The sequence below is a fragment of the Ornithodoros turicata genome, chromosome 3, assembly GCF_037126465.1.
Source record: "Ornithodoros turicata isolate Travis chromosome 3, ASM3712646v1, whole genome shotgun sequence".
Taxonomy (NCBI): domain Eukaryota; kingdom Metazoa; phylum Arthropoda; class Arachnida; order Ixodida; family Argasidae; genus Ornithodoros; species Ornithodoros turicata.
Genome location: NC_088203.1, coordinates 5988244 through 6006914, shown reverse-complemented (window position 1 = coordinate 6006914; position 18671 = coordinate 5988244). Strand labels below are relative to the sequence as shown.

The window sequence follows — 18671 nt, the reverse complement described above, 5'->3', positions numbered from 1 at the left end:
CTAATTCCAGCCACCAGTATTTGGCGGCGACGCGCCGGCGGTTCCGCGAAGCCTGGCGGCGGTTTCCCTGCGCATTTCTCGTATTGGATATAAACGTCGACGTCACGCCTGACGTCTACTTTCTCCGCCATTTTACCTTTTGGTGACTAGCTGGGGTATTAACAGAGGGTGGGAAGACCGGTGTGGGCACCGTCGGGCCGTTCTGGGGGTCTTGCAAACCCCCTTCTTAAGTGAGTGATTAAACGATCACCGCATTCATGTCTAAAATGTCAGGACAGAGCCTCAGTGACCGCCTCACGGCGGCGAGGCATACCATTGCCGGCCAAGGATTGGCAAGGGTTGTGTGCAAAGCAACCACGGAGGAAGTCATAGGGCCAAAGAAAAAGCACTTGGACTGTAAGTAGACGTGTCCTAGTATTCACTGGCGTGCGTTTGCACTTGCAAACAATCGCGTTGCTATGGTGCAAGCTGCACGTACGCTCGTAAATGTAACTCGGCGACCGTTTAACCCTAACGGGGGGTGTTGAAAGTTGTCTAGCGCAAGAAAATAAAAATGCCAGACACGCTAGGCTGTCGCATGGGCGCTATTTAAGTAGCCACAAACAGTAGGAAGCGTCAGTCCAGGCGAGCTGAAGCGCTTCGCAGCTTGCATGGCAGCTCCTGCGTGCTCTGAATTGTGTAATGTTGTGACATCTAGGTCGATTCCGGCCCCCGTGTTATAACCTGCAAATTGCGTGTTCGAAGGCTTGCTTCGTGTCTGAAATAATGTTCAGTGCAGTTTTTTCCTAGCAGATGCGCTGACTGCTGAATCTTGATATACAAGACGGAAGGTATAGTTCTTGTAGGAGGTGTCGGCTCATCTTTCTCGTCGCCACGAAAAATGCGGTAAAAATAGTTCGAGAGAAAACATGTAAATGAGAAAATATGAGAATGAAGATTACGGGTCTGCACAGCAGATTTGAGATACGATGCGAAGGTCGTCTGCAGTCTTCCGATCAAGCAGCCACGGGGGCAGTGCATACGCAGCAATGCGACATGTCTGGTTTCCTGCTTCTGGTCTGACAGCAGCTCGAAGCGGCAACTTGACGCCACTGGGTGTTTCTTTTCCGGGCAGAGTTTCTCTTTTTGTGTTGTTCTATTTTGTTACGATTCCCGTCATAGAAAGAAAGAAAGAAAAATAAACGTACATTTGGTCGTTCGCAAAACATTAAAAAAATATACGCATCGTTCCTGTTATTAGTGAAAGTGTTGGCAGTGCATGTTGATTTGAGTTTGTAGGGACAGTATCCAAAGTAATGCGATCTTTGGTTATGTCCCAGCTCTTGTGTCTGCATTGATATAAACTTCCTCTGAGTGTTCAATGGAACATAAGTGCAGGAACACATTTCACTAATGAAAGTGCAACAACTTTAATTTATTATTTGCTCTATCCACTAAACACATCTAATAAGTGAAAGGCAACATATGTGGTGGAGCCTTAGCTGTCAAAATAATTACATTTACTCTGTAATACTCCAGAAGTAGCAGACGACAAAATATGTCCACATATTTACTTATGTGCCTCAGAGAAAAGGGAAATCAATCGCATAACGTACACCATACAACAAGGTACATCATGACATTCATTATTGTTTAAAATCACAAACAGAAACATATTCACAGATTAGATAAGTATTCATAGCAGTTAAAATAAGTGACAGTAAATAAGTGAAAATCAGAGGTCGATGTTCATAACCAGTTATGCACCATTTCATGCCATCATGCCATGTGGGTACGCGCAGTAACTGACCTGCAACACAACTACGTATATTGAAGGTATGTTCAGACATGCTTCTGCGCTTTGGGGATGCTCACTAGATGGCGCCACATGTTGAGCATAGAACTCCTTTACGTTTGCCACAAACACTAACACCCACACATACAATGTTACTAATAAGGGATGAGCTTTAGGTTCTTTCAAACCTTGTATGTGTCACACAGTGATGGGGGAGTACCAAGTGCACTACTTTATAGGCACATTTCTTAGTACTCGTACTTTGCTTTAAGTACATTTCTAGTTGAGTACTTTGTATTGTACTTTAAGTACATTTACAATATGGCACTTTGTGCTGTACTTCAAGTATCAATGATGCCAAGTACTTCGTACCTAACATTGAGTACAATTTTGTGGTACTCTACTCATCGGCCCGGTTATTGCTTCATCAATTTCTGCTCAATACTTTGTACTTCAGCTGACCTCAGTATTTTTGTACAAGCGGTGGATGTCCCACGAGAGGTGCTTCCTTCTAAAGTTGATTAGCATCATCATTCTACGCGTTTTCATAAGAGCCGTTGCTGTAGTCTGCTACTGTAGTCGTACGTCCTCTTATGCGTTGTTCAAAATTCAAATTTCCATCGTCCAATCACGATGTAGGTGTTGTGGGCCGATGATTGTCCCACGAGAGATGCTTCTTTGTAAAGTTGATCATCATCATCATTCTATGCGTTTTCATAGGAGCTGTTGCTGTCGTCTGCTACGGTAGTCGTACGTCCGCTTCTGCGCGTTCAGAATTCAAATTTCCGTCGTCCAATCACGATGTAGGTGTTGTGGGCCGATGATTGTCCCACGAGAGATGCTTCTTTGTAAAGTTGATCATCGTCATCATTCTACGCGTTTTCATAGGAGCTGTTGCTGTCGTCTGCTACGGTAGTCGTACGTCTGCTTCTGCGCGTTCAAATTTCCGTCGTCCAATCACGATGTAGGTGTTGTGGGCCGATGATTGTCCCACGAGAGATGCTTCTTTGTAAAGTTGATTATCGTCATCATTCTACGCGTTTTCATAGGAGCTGTTGCTGTCGTCTGCTACGGTAGTCGTACGTCCGCTTCTGCGCATTCAGAATTCAAATTTCCGTCGTCCAATCACGATGTAGGTGTTGTGGGCCGATGATTGTCCCACGAGAGATGCTTCTTTGTAAAGTTGATTATCGTCATCATTCTACGCGTTTTCATAGGAGCTGTTGCTGTCGTCTGCTACGGTAGTCGTACGTCCGCTTCTGCACGTTTAAAATTCAAATTTCCGTCGTCCAATCACGATGTAGGTGTTGTGGGCCGATGATTGTCCCACGAGAGATGCTTCTTTGTAAAGTTGATTATCATCGTCATCATTCTACGCGTTTTCATAGGAGCTGTTGCTGTCGTCTGCTACGGTAGTCGTATGTCTGCGTATGCGCGTTCAAATTTCGGTCGTCCAATCACAATGTAGATCTCACGGGTCGACGAGTAGCGCCCCTAGCGGATCGTGCGGACGGCGCTCCTCATTGGGTTTGCCGATTAATGACCCGGTCGCTATGATCTAGTAGGTCGTGGATGTGACTTCAGCTGTTCCCTTTCCACCCTTCACCGGGGGAGAGGCTGACGAATCCACCCCTGATGTTGGCCACTTGTCTCTCCTCCAGATCTCCTCCATTGCACCAATGAGCCAAACGTGTCAATTCCGCAGCTGGCCAACTTGCTCATAGAGCGCACACAGAACAGCAACTGGGTGGTGGTCTTCAAAGCCCTCGTCACCGTGCACCACCTCATGTGCTATGGCAATGAGGTGAGTGTCCTTCCTTCCTTCCTTCCTAGTCTCCTTGCAAAACGTCCAGAATGAAACAGCATATCTGTCCATCTTTCAGAGGTTTACGCAGTACTTGGCTTCCAGCAATTGCACCTTTCAACTGGGTACATTCGTCGACAAGTCTGGAGTTCAAGGTAAGCTGGCTACGGTTGCTAAACGAGAAGAGAGGGATGGTGCATTTGGCTCGAGCAAATGCAGCTAGCACCACTTGGGGTCGATGTCACTGATGCAGATGGCGCTGCTAGATCGATATACACTGTAGTCTTACTGACTGTTGTGCCGTTAAAAGTCAGTTCATGACTGTTTCGAAAGTCGCGTCGTTTTATCCCTCCAGGACCACTGACCACGGTATAGAAAATCCCTCGTGAAAGAGTGGTGTAGTTTGACCGTTATTCGATGGAACACATGACAAGAGCAGACGGCACATGTTGAGAGTGCTAACCTTAAAATTTGTTTATTTTTAGTATCTATGCACTTTGCAGACGAAAATTAAAAAAAATAAAAAATGGCCAAGAAAATTGTTGGCCAATGTCGAACATAGTGATATCAGTTTCATAGATAGGTTTCCGGATGAGACCGTAGTAGTAGTAGTCTAAGTAGTAGTGTAAGTAGTAGTAGTGTAAGTAGTAGTAGTAGTAGTGTAAGTAGTAGTAGTAGTAGTGTAAGTAGTAGTAGTGTAAGTAGTAGTAGTAGTAGTGTAAGTAGTAGTAGTAGTGTAAGTAGTAGTAGTAGTAGTGTAAGTAGTAGTAGTAGTAGTGTAAGTAGTAGTAGTAGTAGTGTAAGTAGTAGTAGTAGTGTAAGTAGTAGTAGTAGTGTAAGTAGTAGTAGTAGTGTTAGTAGTAGTAGTAGTAGTGTAAGTAGTAGTAGTCACGTCCTATTCCTTTTGTGTCAGGGTGGGCCGTCCCTTTAAACTCCACCAGGTGGTTTTGGGTGCGTAGACAACGATGATGATGATGATTGGTGTTTTTTTGGCGCATCAGCAACATAACACACGTACATGCACAAGTCTTTGGTTGAACGCGTCATGGTCCTCTGTCAGTGATGGGCAGTAGTGCTCGAAGTGCCAAGTACTACGTTAGGTACATATCTGAATACTTTCACTTTACTTTAGTACATTTACAAATTGTGTGCTTTGTACTGTCCTTTAAAGGGGCACAAGAGTGCAAAAGTTTCTGTTCGCGATATGAAAGATTCCGTCGTCACGACAACATAGCAAAAGGCGTTTGTAATTAAAACGCGAATAAAGGTGCCAGTTTGGAGGTTCCTCTTTCCTCCCTCCGAATCGGCACAAAATGTCAACGGGTATGTCACCCCGCACATCAAAGAAAATACATCGCGAGAGCATTGCCCCTTACTGCATGATGAAGTCTCTGCATCATTATGAAGTCCATCTCTTGTATTGTACGTTCCACAGTGCTATTCTAGCCAAAAAATACGGTTTCTAGTGAAACATTCCTTGAAAAAAGAAAAAAATCCGTACATTATCTTCATTGACAGGTGGAACGTTTAATCATTATGACGTATTCATTCATCATTTTGATGTGAAATACCTCATTACACACACCTCACAATCGGTGCACATTGCAGAATGGCACACACTTTTTGTTCTTCTTGCGTTGCATTATGAGTGTATTTGAAATAACGAGCTTTCTGTACACAGAATGTACTACCTGCTTCCAGCAGCCTATGAGACCCGTAAACACCAACCCCTTTGAGTATGTGGTACTCTCTGTACTTTCGGGTACTCGGGCACCCGATCGGAAATTGACGTATGCCGTATTTTTGAACAAGGAAATGGATTGCTTTCCTCCTCCTTCATATTATACCGAGAGATGCAAGGATGAATAAATCGGGAGATAAAAAAAAATAAAAATAGCGCAGCTCGTTGCCTCAGCAGCTGCAAGCGAGAATGATGCCATCTGTTACAGCTCATATTCAAGGGGGAGCACTGACTTGCTGGGCTTCAGAACTGGCATTTGCGAAAAATGCTTACACTGGCATGTAGCCAATCAAAGCATGAGCACTTCATCATATTTTGTCATCACAATACTGAGACACATGGCACTGTGCAACTAACGCTGCAGTGTCGAAGGGGAAAACCACAGCACTAAAAAAAAAAAAGCTAGTGCAGCACCAAAGAAGTGACTATTTTTATTTTTATGAAAAAAATCAAATGAAATGAATGAAAATGCAGGACCAAGGAAGTGACTATTTTTTTTTATAAAATGCAGGACCAAGGAAGAGACTATTTTTATATAAAATGTAGGACAAAGGAAGAGACTATTATTTTTATAAAATGCAGGACCAAGGAAGAGACTATTTTTATAAAATGTAGGACCAAGGAAGAGACTATTATTTTTATAAAATGCAGGACCAAGGAAGAGACTATTATTTTTATAAAATGCAGGACCAAGGAAGAGACTATTTTTAAGTTTATTTTGTATTTCCCGACACACTCGACCATAGTCCCGTTTCTTACACTTGCACAAACATTGCATGTTTGCCATCTTCAGCTATATACCAACTTGCCATGCTTACTGCCCTCACTCAGTTGGAATGTACTTCACACGTACCTGAGAGTGCAATTCCCATCACTTTGTACTTAACCGTTTAGTATTTCAAATCGGGTACTTTGCCCATCACTGGCGCCTGTGACGACGCCTAGCGTATTTCTGGTGACTCTGCATTTCATTGGCCAAATTGAGCTACTAATTTGTTATTTTTCCAATTTTCAGGTGCCCTCGACGTGGGTTAGTTGGCGGCACTCTTTTTCCTTTCGCAGGGGAGGCTGTTTTTTTTTTTTTTTTTGTAACACTTTTTCGTTCCAGCGGGATTCGACATGTCGACCTTCATCAGGCGTTACGCCAAGTACTTGACAGAAAAAGCAGTCTCTTACCGCACGGTGGCTTTTGATTTTTGCAAGGTGAAGAGGGGGTGAGTATTTCTGCAATTTTTTATTTTTATTTTTATTTTTTTTCTTATCTGAAAGCCAGGTTCTTACCTTTTTTTTATGGGTTCAGTACCCCTTCAACAATTTTGGACACAAAGGTTTGATATGTATGGTGAAATTTAGCATAACACATGCATTCCGACGTTACAAGGACATTATGGCTAAGCATAATGTGACCGCAAAAATTCCTTAGACCCCGAGGCAGGGCATTGGGGGGAAAAGAAAAGGGGGCTGTCGGTCAGCCAGTCAGATACGTTTTTTCACGAATTCCAAACGCTGTTACGTTTAATTGACATTTAATTTGTATTCCTTTTGGTTTATTTGTCGTTTTTTTTCTAGTAACTTGCTTAGTGCATTGGACTGAACGCAAACGAGGACGATTTTAAAAGGCGTCTGCGAGTCTCGGCTACGAGTTGTTGTTATTTTATTCTGTTCTTTGTGTTTCGTTGGAGGTGTGGCGGTTAACCGTTGTTATACTGCAGTTTTTGTACTGCCATAAGTTCCGCGACCAGGATGTATTCTGTTCACTGTCATCTCATACCGGTACAGATATGAATGAAAAAATCTCACCCCGAACTCTCTGACTTTGCACTTTTGTTTCGTCATTATCATCAGCGTCGTGGTGATTCATCATTACATCAATGCCATTTTGTGCAATGCAATGTCCAACGCGTGCACAGGCGATCTTTCCTTTCCACGAAATACTTTCAAAGAAATTATACTTATTAGCCATGACATTCCGTCGGCTAGTTCGTGGAAAGATGTGAGCCGGAAGAAGGCAACATTGGAGTAGAAAGTCCTCGTGTAGGCCAATTTTTTTTCCATTCGGGGTACCGTTCCCACCAAAAAGTGGGACAAAACACCGTTCCCAAGCGGGCCGGTGGAACAGTGGGATCATGACCGCAAGAGCGGGACCTGTCCTGCCTAAATCGGGGCGTCTGGTCATATTAGCTAAACATTCTGTAGCATCAGGTTTTGGACTGTGTTTATTGGCTGTTCGCAAGTTTGCAGATGACATCGTTTCTGCCTTCCAGGAAGGAAGACGGGACTCTGCGGACGATGGCAACGGACAAGGTGGGCCATCCTCGGACCTTCGGCTTGCGCCACGTTTTTCATCCTGGGTCTCTTTTTTTTTCGCAGCTCCTCAAGACAGTGCCGGCACTGCAGGCACAATTGGATGCGTTACTAGAGTTTGATGTAAGTTGCAGGCTGCGATTCGCGCAGGCAGAGGCGCCACTAATCTCCCGCCAACTGTTGTAGTGCACCCCAAATGACCTCGTGAACGGAGTGATCAATTCCTGCTTCATGCTTCTCTTTCGGGACCTGATCCGCCTGTTTGCGTGTTACAATGACGGCATCATAAACCTTCTAGGTGAGTGTTGCAGACTCTCTGCTGGATGCGCTCTCCTTCTCAAAAAGGTACAGTGAAGCCGGCAGACAGACCGTAGCTTAACTCAGTTTGTCGGGCAACAGCGATTTATGTTCCCGACTGGATTGCGGCATATGACGACTACATAGCCGACACGTGGCTACGTGATGACACACTGTAACAAGCTAGTTGGTTCGACACTGGCACTGAAGGCGGTTTCCTAAGCTTAAAGAAAGGTATTCGTTGCACTGTCGGCAACGTAGTGAATCCCTGAATCAACAATCTTTTGAAAAATGTGAATCCCTGAATCAACAATCTTTTGAAAAATGTGAATCCCTGAATCAACAATCTTTTGAAAAATGTGAATCCCTGAATCAGGAGACGTAAAGCACAAAATACTCGTTTCTGCAGCCCCTGCGCGTTGTTCGTTGAAGGATTTAAGCCACTGACGAGGTGTCGGGCTTTGTTTGAACTGGAACCGAATGTTGATCCTGTGGGTCACGGAGTTTTGCTTTCCCCAACAATCCCCCCTTGAACTGCTGAGGAGCAGGTGTTGTAATCATGCCCCTCATTGGATTTTCTCAGAAAAGTATTTCGACATGAACAAGAAAAACTGCAGAGAAGCCCTGGACATCTACAAGAAGTTTCTCATCCGCATGGACCGGGTGGCAGAGTTTCTCAAAGTAGCAGAGGTGAGTGGTGTATCCTCGGAAATCCTGGATCCCGGCGGAGCGGGAGTCAAGAGCTTACCCCTCCTCCCCCTTTTTTTTGCAGAACGTCGGCATTGACAAGGGTGACATTCCGGACCTTACAAAGGTAAGCCGTCGTCGTTGATCTTATTCATCCGCAGTGAGGTTGAAAAGAGGGATGTCAGACTAATACCGCACAGACATTAGGATACGGGAATGCCCTTGATGCTTCCACCCTCTTTTTGCAGTACTTTGATATGTCGTTAATAAACTTTGCTGCCTGCGCAGAGGTAAGCAACCCTGTTCTTTCAGGTGCAGCGCACACGGTACGTTGAGTGCTTAGTCTACGTGGTATTATTACGTGGGGGTGCACGTGGAAGTGTTATTACTGGAAGGTCGTGCTGCGTGGGTGTAACAAACGTGAACACTTGTGAACACTGGTGTTGTCGATTCGAAAATAAGCGAGTGTTCTTTTGGCAATTATGAGAAAGAAATAGAGATGAATACGGGAATGAAAATTAGTACCCTGCACTTGTACCTGCGGGTGCACGTCCCGCAGCAAAGTCATTGGTTGCAACCCGCACATCCCGACCCGTACCCGCATACGTACCCATTGCCGAATATGTGTGTAGGTTCCAGTTATGTCACATGACTGTCAGAAACAAAATGAAATACGAAACGATTTATTGATGCTGGGAACACGTTAGAGTGGCCACTTTTTCAACGTGTCTGTCGTTGACGACTGCTGATAGGGTTGCCAGCTGACTAAAGCGAAGCATACCAGATATGGCGCCAAAAGATAGCCAAAATTAACCAAAATTAGCCCCATGTGGCAAACATAGAGTAAGCATGGAATGCTGTACCAGTAAATGACAAAAGTGAGAAGTCAGTATTTAGGCCAAATGTTCGCAGTGAATCGTGTTGTGCACAAAAACCTGACTGTCTGGCTTTACGCCTGCGGGTATTGCGGATACACCCGCGTAATGTGCGGAGGCAGTGCAAGTTTACCCACGCCTTACCCACAACCTGTAATTGCACAGAATTGTGTACCCGCGAAGAACGAATTTGTGCGGGTATCCGTGGGTACACTCGCACCTATCTTTAAAAATGAGTATTGTAGCTGTAGCAAAATTGCTATATTTCTTGTGCTGCTTAGTGAGTGTGCAGAATATTTGAGTGTAGTTTGTGGCAGGCTCGTACAGGCTACTCGAAAGAGGATTTAAGTTACTGAGTACATACCATGAAACAAAGTAACTGAGTAGGGTACTAAATACTCAACCTTGGGAAGCATTTGAGTACAATACTGAGTACTCAGAAAAGTGACTCATTACATATTCAAGGTGCCATCAAGTGAAATTAATGTGTTTGTGACTGTAAAGTACATAAATCTTGAAATTTACTGTCAAACAAATACGAACAAAGCGAAGATGAAAACGGGTACCACATGGATACTCTCGTTTTCCCATCGCTATCGTCTTGGTGTAAGTTGTCTCCTCCGCGGACATCTTGCGAAATACATAATGTTGCTCTCGTGGATGCCCGATGTTGTGCTCAGAGGAGGAGGGAGAGAAGTGAATAGAAGTTACTGCAAAAAAAGTATTTACATTAAGATACTATATACTACTTTGTGAGATGCTAAGTTATTCCAAAAAGTGTTAGCCAAAAGTGTTTAGCTATCATGAGATTATTGTCCTCCTCCTCCTGGCTTCCTCCTTTTTTTTTTCTTCCACTGCTGAGCATCATACTTTCCCTACTATAGTGAACTTGCTCCATCAAAATTTCAACAGCAGAAAGGAAAAGCCTTGGAAACATTTGAGAACTGAGAAGTTTCGTTTAAAAAAAAAAAACTTATGTCAACGAGAGAAAGGCTTAGCTTAATTCAGTAAGTGCCTCAAATGTCTTCTTGCATTGCCTTGTCATGAAAGAGGCAACATGCGTCTGTATGGTGTACCAAGTTCCGGGTGACCTTTTCTGTAAAAGCTGGACACACCAAGGTTGTTCGACTCGTGAACATAGCAAATTGCGGAGCGCTTGATGCAAGAATGATTTGAAACTACCGCGCGCCTGGCTCCGCAAATGATGTAATCGAATAAATGGTAATACAACAGTTAACGCAAAACTTGATGAAAGATTAAAGTCGCTGAAAGGGTTAGCCAGCTGTAGGACTCGAACCCACATCTTCTGGATTACCGGTCCAGGGCTCTACCAATTGAGCCAATAAGCTAACACGCCTCTCCAGCGACTTCCAAGGGTGCGTCGTCTGAAGGGATAGACCAACCACTCTCTCTCTCTCTCTCACACTCATCGTCCTTTCACTCTTACATTTTTGCTCACTCATACACACATTCATACGACGGGATCGACGCAGGCGGCATCGGTTGGACATGAGACAATTGATGTTCTGAGGTTGAACACAGGGACATTCTTAGGCACTTGAGGCTTTGTTTGTATTTGTCCTTTCTATGTGTTCCAGCCTTGGAACATCGATTGTCTCACGTTCAACGCAAAACTCATTTGCGACACACAGCTCAGCAAGCACGACAAAAACCTCACCGGAACAGTTTTTTTTTTTACAAAAAGCCGCGCATCCCGTTCCCACTCAGTGACGCTCATGGGGGTGGGATGGGGGTGTTGTTCAGGCCCCCAGTAGCCTATTGGATGCCCTGGAGCAACACCTGGCGGCGCTGGAAGGGCGGAAGGGAGCGACAACGACCTCGGCCTCCACAAGGTGACGTTGTACCACCCGTATACCCGTTCCTTTTTTTTCGAATGTGCGGTGGGTTTCTGTGGGGTCTCTCCGCATGACATCAGGGCTAGCAACCTGGCGAGTGCGGTGACTGCGCTGTCGTCGACCAGCAGTGCCTTTGGGACGGCCGGCGGGACGGGGGACATGAAGGTGGATGAGGTGCGGAAGGCCCTCGAGGAAGAGGCCGCCATCATGAACCAGTTCAAGGTGAGTCCTGGACTCTGGCAACCTTGTGCGCCAGTGTCATTGTGTGGACTAACGCAGGGCTCCTCTTTGCAGCCAGCAACACACGATGCTGAGGTGAGGGCTTTGGCCACGGGATGTTTTTAAAAAAAAAAAAAAGTTTCTCAGAGGGCAGGTCCCCTCGGTACCCATTCCCCGTTTCGTCCCCCCCCCCCCCCCCCCCGTTCCGTTTCGAAGCAACAGTCTGGTATCGAAAACGAAAGCCGATTCGACGCGTCCTTTCCTGTGGTGGTCGGAGACACACCAGTCAGAATGTTTCTAATTTGCGGCTATTTATTCGTAATTCGATTTTGTGCTCGGTGGCTTTGCTGCTGAGACATTACTGTCAGTTTGCTTCAGGTTCTTCCTCTGCCAAGTACAGATTTATGACAAAATTTAGGGATTTACGTTTTGGCGTATCTCAAAAGGTTCCCGAGACATCTTTATCTCGTCAGCGCGCCCTTGTGGTCTGAATGTGAACGTGTGATTTGCTCTGCAAAACTCTAACAAAGTTTGGCATACGGCATCTATGCGTGACTCACAGTGGAATAGATCTTGACACATTCGGAGGTTCCAGACTGTCCCTTTAATTCCTTTTTTTTTGGGGGGGGGGGGGGGCAGGGGAGGGAGGTTAGGGGCTCAGAAGGGGAAGATTGCATCCTGTTTTGGCAGCCTGCATGTGGTGTACACAGCATGTAGAAAGACCAGTGGGGGTTTTGGGTGTTTTATCTTTTGATCCTGTACTTCCCTTGTGTCTTCCGTACTTCATTTTGCACTTGCTTCTATATCCAAATAGAAGTCTCCGTCAAAGCTGTCTTCCTTGTGACTTCCAAACAGGGGACAATGTGTCTGATGTGTAACACCAACTTTATTAAAATGAGCAACACTCTACCCCATAGCTGGCAGCAATCGCCCCACAGTGAGGATGTGTATTTGGAATTGCCCGCTATCCAGAGGCCCTGCATCAGGGCTGTCTTACTTCACATGGATGTTCATGGATGGGCTGTCTTTGTTCATGAAGCTGATGATGTACTCTTTGTTCCTGTTCGTGTGCTTGGAACCATAGGCGCAGACCTGGTGGGGGCTTGCGGAGCCTCCCTGGAACTTTCCCGGAGGGGGGAGAGGGGGTGTGCGGGGCCCCCCTCCGGAATGTCGACCCAGCTGACACATAAGACAAACGTTTCGAGGGACATCCTAAGAATTGCGCGTTTCGTACCGTTGATCACGAAAATTCGGTAAAAAAAATGTCTCTCAATGTCACAATACAGAATTCCCGACACGCTGCGTACGAAAAAAAAGGGGGGGGCAGGCGTCGTGGGGCCCCCACCGGCAGATCGAAAACTCTCCGCCTGCACTTCGAACCAATTTGTCGGATCTGGCTAGGTGCAAGACCCAACGCAAGCTCATGACAAGACGCGAAAGGTTGTGTCAGGCTATCATGGTTCCTCTAGTGGCTGATCTGTGAAGTCTCAACACCTTGCATGAGCTCGGCTCGAACGCTACTTGAGGACCGTATTTTTGCGCGCGATAACAGGTTTAAAAAAAAAGAAGCGCTACGAAGTATAGGTCGTTTTCACGGAACTCTACTGTGCCCTGCCAGACCTGTTTGCCCGCAAGGCCGTTACGACGCACGATACTCTTTGCAGGAACGTCACCTGAAAGACACGGTGACGCTGCAGACGTCAGACGGAGGTGTCGGAAGTAGCAGCACAAATCCTTTCCTGTCGTCGCCGACAGCGGATCCTTTTGCGACCAGCAAAGCAAGCGACGACCTGCTCTGCCTGGGGAACCCATTTGCTGATAGCGTACAGGAACAGCCGCAGACAACGACGACGACGTTTGCCCAGTTCGCCACCAACGGTACATACTAGACAATCAGCTCCAGCATTGTCTGCATGCAAACTTGTACAGTCTTACCCTCGTTAATACGACCAAGGCTGTTCCCACGGATTTTGGTCATAAAGCAAATTTTTGATATTAACGAGCCAACACGCGTTATGCTCCGCGTAAACCTTTCGTAAAGGCTCTGTCTCATTTATTGAATATGCAGATATTACGGGCACAGTATTTCAATTGAATTTGTTTTGTTTTACCGACAATTTATTACGTATTTTCAACCTTACCCGTTAAAAGCCGTCAATATGTAGCTTTTCCGCTAACTCAGTTGTGCGGGCGATGGCAACTACGTACCGCGCGTACGTCAGCCCTGGACCACTGGACTTGTAGATCAGGAGGATGACTTTGTAGAAGCAGGGTCCTGAATGCAGCATTCACCGCACGTACGTTTTCCCGGGGCCACTGGACTTTTGGGCGAGGAGGATGACTCGGTCTGTGGTGGACGGCCACAATAAAGGGGAAAGAACGTACAAGTTCGCCCCCAGTTCGTCCCCGGAAATGTTGGTCATGGCCGGTTATCGAGTTGTCATAATAATGAGGGGCCTTTACACAGGACCTCCACTGAGAAAAAAAAATGGTGCCCCGGAAAAGTGGTCTTAAAGTGAGGATGTCGTACTAACGAGTGTCATATTAACGTGTGTCGTTCCAGGTTTCATCTCGTCGCAGCCGGCTACGACACCGCAAGGCAGCACGACGTTTGTGTCTGACGCTTCCTTCGCCGCCGCCTTTGGAGGGACATCTTCAGGTAGGTTCCCTCCGAGGGCCTTCAAGAAGTCTTCTAGGAATGCTCGTTGTAACGCGTGGTCATTCCCACAGTCAGTGGTTCCTAGGGTATTGCACTGCATGGGTCTAGACTTATCGGCCCCACTCTGACCCTATTCGAAGTCTCTGGCCCGAAGGATAGTGTGATCCGGGGAGAAGGGGAGAAACTGGCCAGAAAGAACTGGACAGTGAACGACAGCGACAAAATGTCTGTCGTGATTTAGGTCGGCGGGAAATTATCTAATTGGACCCAAAGCCTGCCTGGACTGACCCATCCCACAGGCCCAGTTTGCACCTGGTCTTTGGGCCAGCCCAGGCCTGTGCTGTGCCCTACCCCGGAGTGTTCACATCTTTCATGTCTATGGGACCTTTAGCACTGTTGGTAGTTGGGCTAGGTGGTAGCGTGGCATTGTAGACAGTATGCAGCAAAAGGACAGGGACACACACACAGAGGAACACACAACACGATGACTGCAATGTGACACTGATTTGCAGTCACCGTGTTGTCTTCCTCTGTGTGTGTCCCTGTCCTTCTGCTGCATACTATCTACCATGGGACCTTATCAAGAATAGTCTTCCTGTTCTGGCCGCAGTTGTAATGCATTGGCTGACTCTAGATGACTTGGGCGCGACGTCTTCCACCACCCAGTAATATGTGTAGGGTGGCATCTAATAGTAGCAGAGCCCTGTCTGTGTCTGAGACAACCCTTGTACCATCGATGAGTGGTGACACTTGATGAAAACTCAGCTAGTGAGCAGTGTCAGAGTTCTGTTTGCATGGCTGTTCTAGCGGACCACTCCAGTTGTGGTTGGCATCCGTATCTGTGGCTGTAAAGTGTCCTCCTGCGCTGTCTTGTTGCGACTTCTTTGTGAAAGTTGTTTCTTTGGCTCATTCGGTGTTTGAGAGCTGCTTGACGTTTCCTAACTCTGGGCTTCTCTTTTCCTTTCCAAGCTGACCAGGGAAAATCAGGTTTGGTGCAGTGTTCTATATTTGCTTCCTGGAGATCATTGTGCACTTTGATGGGGGGGGTCCTGAGTCCCATAAGCATGCACATTTGCACGCATGACACATCTGCTTTCTAGGCACCCGTTTTGCCTGCTTGCAGTATTTTCACGTGCCATATTAAGGGTGTCGTGAAGCAGCACCGGTGCAGTAGCGCGAGATTTGTAGATTAAATAGCTTGAGTGATCTGTAGACTTGCATCACAGTTTTTGTACCAATTGGTCCCATAGTTCGTTATAAAATTAAAATAAAAAATTACGAGTAACACTGCGTTGAAGATCACTGTTGATACACTGAAGGGTAGACAATCCGGTGAACTGGTAAGTGAAGATTAAAGAAAGTGCCTCGGAATGAGAGCCGCCGATAGTTTGAACAGAGACTGTTCTTCCTCTGGGCACCGCCCTAATCATCGGTGTGGTATTTAAAGGGCTATGGATGACATGTAAAGGGTTCATGGGTATTGTAGGTCAATGGCCTAGGTGGATAGGAAAAATTGATTGAAAAATTGCGTGGAAAGAAAAAGTCGATTAGATAGAAAGAAAAAAATACTTTTCCAATCCAACCCTTTAAATACCATGCCAGTGATGAGGATGGTGCCAAGAACAAGAACAGTCTCTGTTCGAAGTGTTAGTGGCTCTTGTTCTGAGGCATTTCCCCTTAACTGTGTTGAAGAGTCCACCGATTGCACATCGCTCGCAAGTATGGTTGAAAATTGCACTGCATGTGGACAACACTGGGTCTACGTGTCTGCTAACGTAGCCATCAGAACCAGCAAGTCAGCTGGGAACATAGGTCACCGTTCCTCGACAAATTAAGAATTATTTCCCGCCAGAGGTCGTCCCGAGCCGTTCTGTCACATACTTGTTGGGCAGGGTTTACGAGGAACTAGCCGTGAAAAGTACGCCATCAACATCAGCTGCCTGGCTGCTGCTTTACGGCACCTTTCAGAAAAAAAGAAAAGAAAAAAGTGCCGGAAACAGGCAAAAGGTGGTGGTAGGTTGTCCGAAATCTGTGTGGTTTTTGATTAGCTTAGAATGGCCCACGACCCCCTGGGGGGGGAGATAACTGAAGTGTTCTTGTCGATGGTAGCATCTCCCGTTGGCCTGGTGCTTCCCACTCTGGAAGCACCCGTGGCTCGGTCGTCCTCTCCGTCTCCCACGACAGAACTCATGCGCGGTGCGGGTACGACTCCGATTCTCTCGCACATGCCTGAACCTGGCTTCGGAGACCTGGAGGTTGCTGAGCCGGAGGTAAAGGAAGAGGCTGTCATCTGGAGGGAGCCCTTTGGTGGTGGTGGTGGTGGTGGTGGAGGTGGCGGCAGTGGGAGCAGTCTTGGCACTGGTCTTGTCATTGGTGCTGGCACCACTGCTGGCACTGGTACAGTTACTGGTGCAACTGCTGGTGGCACTGTCCCTGCTGCACCGCCACCTAGTGACTTGTTTGCCTTTGAACGTGAGGAGGTGAAACAGGTCAAACCTCCTTCGGCGCTGGATGACTTAAATTTTGCGATACAGCAAGCAATGGGGGGCGGCAAGGCGCCCCCCCTGCTAGGAACTCCTTTCGTAACACCCGAACCCTTTGGCTTTGGCTCCGGTGCGTCGTCACCGGCCAGGAGCGTTACAGGAGTTTCAGGTGATGCTCGCAGGTTGTTACAGCTGTCCGCGGTCTTCTTTGGAACTGTCGTGGTCTGTGTTTGCAATCGATCGCTGGTGCAGGTGGAGACTCCTTTGGAGACGTCCTCCAACCGAAGGCGCCATCTGGGATGATGATGAGCAAGTCTGGCGGAGACGTACGCACAGGCGGAGGACTCATCAAGGGCGACCTCGACTCCACCCTGGCCAGCTTGGCCCAGAATTTGGACATCAATGGTCCAAAGCAGGCCATGCGCAAGTGAGTGCCCCTGTGAGGTCTCTCGCGTATTCAGCTTCGTTTCTTTGCCACAGGGGGCAGGCAAGATAGTCAAATTGATTTTTTTTGCAGGACAGCGGGTGGTGGTCATCAGTGGGGATCCCCCAAGCCAGCATCTAAGACTGGAGGCTCTAATTGGGCACCTCCCGCCATGGTCCCCATGGCCCCAATGGGTGGACCGCCTGGTGGTCCGGTGGGGGGACCGATGGGAGCGCCGGTGGGTGGACCAATGGGAGGACCAGTACCCGTACCAATGGGTGCTCCCGTAGGTGCTCCAGTCATGGGAAGCATACCCTGGGGCGGATCCCCGCAGCACGCCTTCGCAGTACGTAATACCCTCCCCTATTTTTTTTCTCGACTATCCTCGGGTTTGCTGACCAATAGAGCGAGGGAGGTGGAGCCTGCCTGACTTTTGGTCAGCAAACGCAACGATGGTCCTTTTCTTTGGACATTGTAGGTGCATGATGGCTCTATACCTTCTGCACTGTTCTTGAGGTGTCGCGCGATTCGTGACTACATGAGCTGTGCAATGTTGTCATCAAACAGGGCCAGCCAATGGGAGTAGCACCACCTGTAGGCCAGTGGAATCCACACTTCCCTCCCCATCTGGCACCCCAGCAGCCGCAGCAAGCCTTCCACGTATGAACCCCCCTCCTTCTCTTACGGTTTCATCATCACGTACAATTTTTTTTTTTTTTTTTTTTTTTTTTCAGGGTATGGGCATGCCTCCAGCAGCTCCCCCTCCGGCCATGATGGGGGGCGTTTTCCCTCCTTCGTCGGTCAACGACCCTTTCGGGGCCCTCTGAGATCCCCTCCCCCCGTCCCCTTGCGGGTGCAGCACTGCACCTGGCGCAAAATTCTGCCCCCCTTTTTCCCCTATTTATATTAAGTACATGTATAAAATGTAAATCACGAGCGGCTTCTCCCTTCCTCCCTCTCTCTTTCTCTCTTAGGACGTGTACAGATAATAACGCGAGCGTTCGAGGTAGCGAAAAAAAAGAATAATAAATGTTGTCGCTTGGTGAAAAAACCCCTGATCCACGTTCGGGTGTTGCCATCGCTAGCTGGAAAATGTGGTCGTATGCGTTTGTTTCAATGTAGTATTTGGCTGCACAGTCGAGAGGTGTCTGCTCCGTGTGTGACTTCTAGCCATTCCATTTTGCATCGAATGCTCAGGAGGTGGTGTCGTGATTGGGCGAGTTCTCGGGAGCTTTTTGTTGAAATATTGTATGAAAAGTTTAGGAATGAAAAAAAAAAACTTGGGCTTCGACGAAAGCCATTCAATGGAGTCTGCGTGAAGCCAAATAAAAGTTGCAAATAAAGTTGTTGCCTTATTAAATGGAGAGCTTGTGGAATGTGTGATTCTCTTTCTGCTACAAGCAGTAAGGTGTGAGGAACCTTAACGGGGGTCTTCTCAAGGATTTGAAAAACAAAGTCTTTGAGTCCCCTCTCGCTTCACAGAGGCAAAGCACAACCTTTGTGGTAATTTTGTTCCGGAGTTCCACTCTGGGACTGTGGCACTTAAAG

The 18671-nt window shown here is 47.0% G+C and overlaps 1 protein-coding gene across 5 annotated transcripts; it reads left to right on the top strand.

The window, feature by feature from the left end:
- Positions 1 to 115: 115 nt before the first annotated feature.
- LOC135387899 (phosphatidylinositol-binding clathrin assembly protein LAP-like) lies at positions 116 to 18487 on the top strand. 5 transcript variants are annotated; one of them, XM_064617106.1, is made up of 21 exons: positions 116 to 396; positions 3436 to 3578; positions 3658 to 3733; positions 6335 to 6349; positions 6428 to 6533; positions 7584 to 7623; positions 7690 to 7746; positions 7810 to 7921; positions 8504 to 8610; positions 8693 to 8734; positions 8856 to 8897; positions 11247 to 11335; positions 11419 to 11560; positions 11633 to 11653; positions 13222 to 13435; positions 14121 to 14216; positions 16326 to 16868; positions 16952 to 17126; positions 17217 to 17469; positions 17691 to 17783; positions 17858 to 18487. In XM_064617106.1, exons 1-21 carry the CDS (start codon positions 258 to 260, stop codon positions 17948 to 17950), a joined length of 2598 nt encoding a protein of 865 aa, XP_064473176.1. In that variant the 5' UTR covers positions 116 to 257; the 3' UTR covers positions 17951 to 18487. The 5 variants fall into 5 exon arrangements, with proteins under 5 accessions (XP_064473176.1, XP_064473178.1, XP_064473177.1 ...); XM_064617108.1 differs by lacking the exon at positions 8856 to 8897 and having other exon boundaries at positions 117 to 396; XM_064617107.1 differs by lacking the exon at positions 11633 to 11653 and having other exon boundaries at positions 117 to 396.
- The last annotated feature ends 184 nt before the right edge of the window (positions 18488 to 18671 follow it).

What these genes read in the sequence shown, in the direction of transcription:
- LOC135387899 (XM_064617106.1), top strand. Translation starts at nt 258, where the DNA reads ATGTCTAAAATGTCAGGACAGAGCCTCAGTGACCGCCTCACGGCGGCG. An exon ending in ACTTTGCTGCCTGCGCAGAG is followed by an intron (nt 8,898 to 11,246) that starts GTAAGCAACCCT and finishes GGTGTTGTTCAG; the next exon opens with GCCCCCAGTAGCCTATTGGA. An exon ending in TGCCCAGTTCGCCACCAACG is followed by an intron (nt 13,436 to 14,120) that starts GTACATACTAGA and finishes GTGTCGTTCCAG; the next exon opens with GTTTCATCTCGTCGCAGCCG.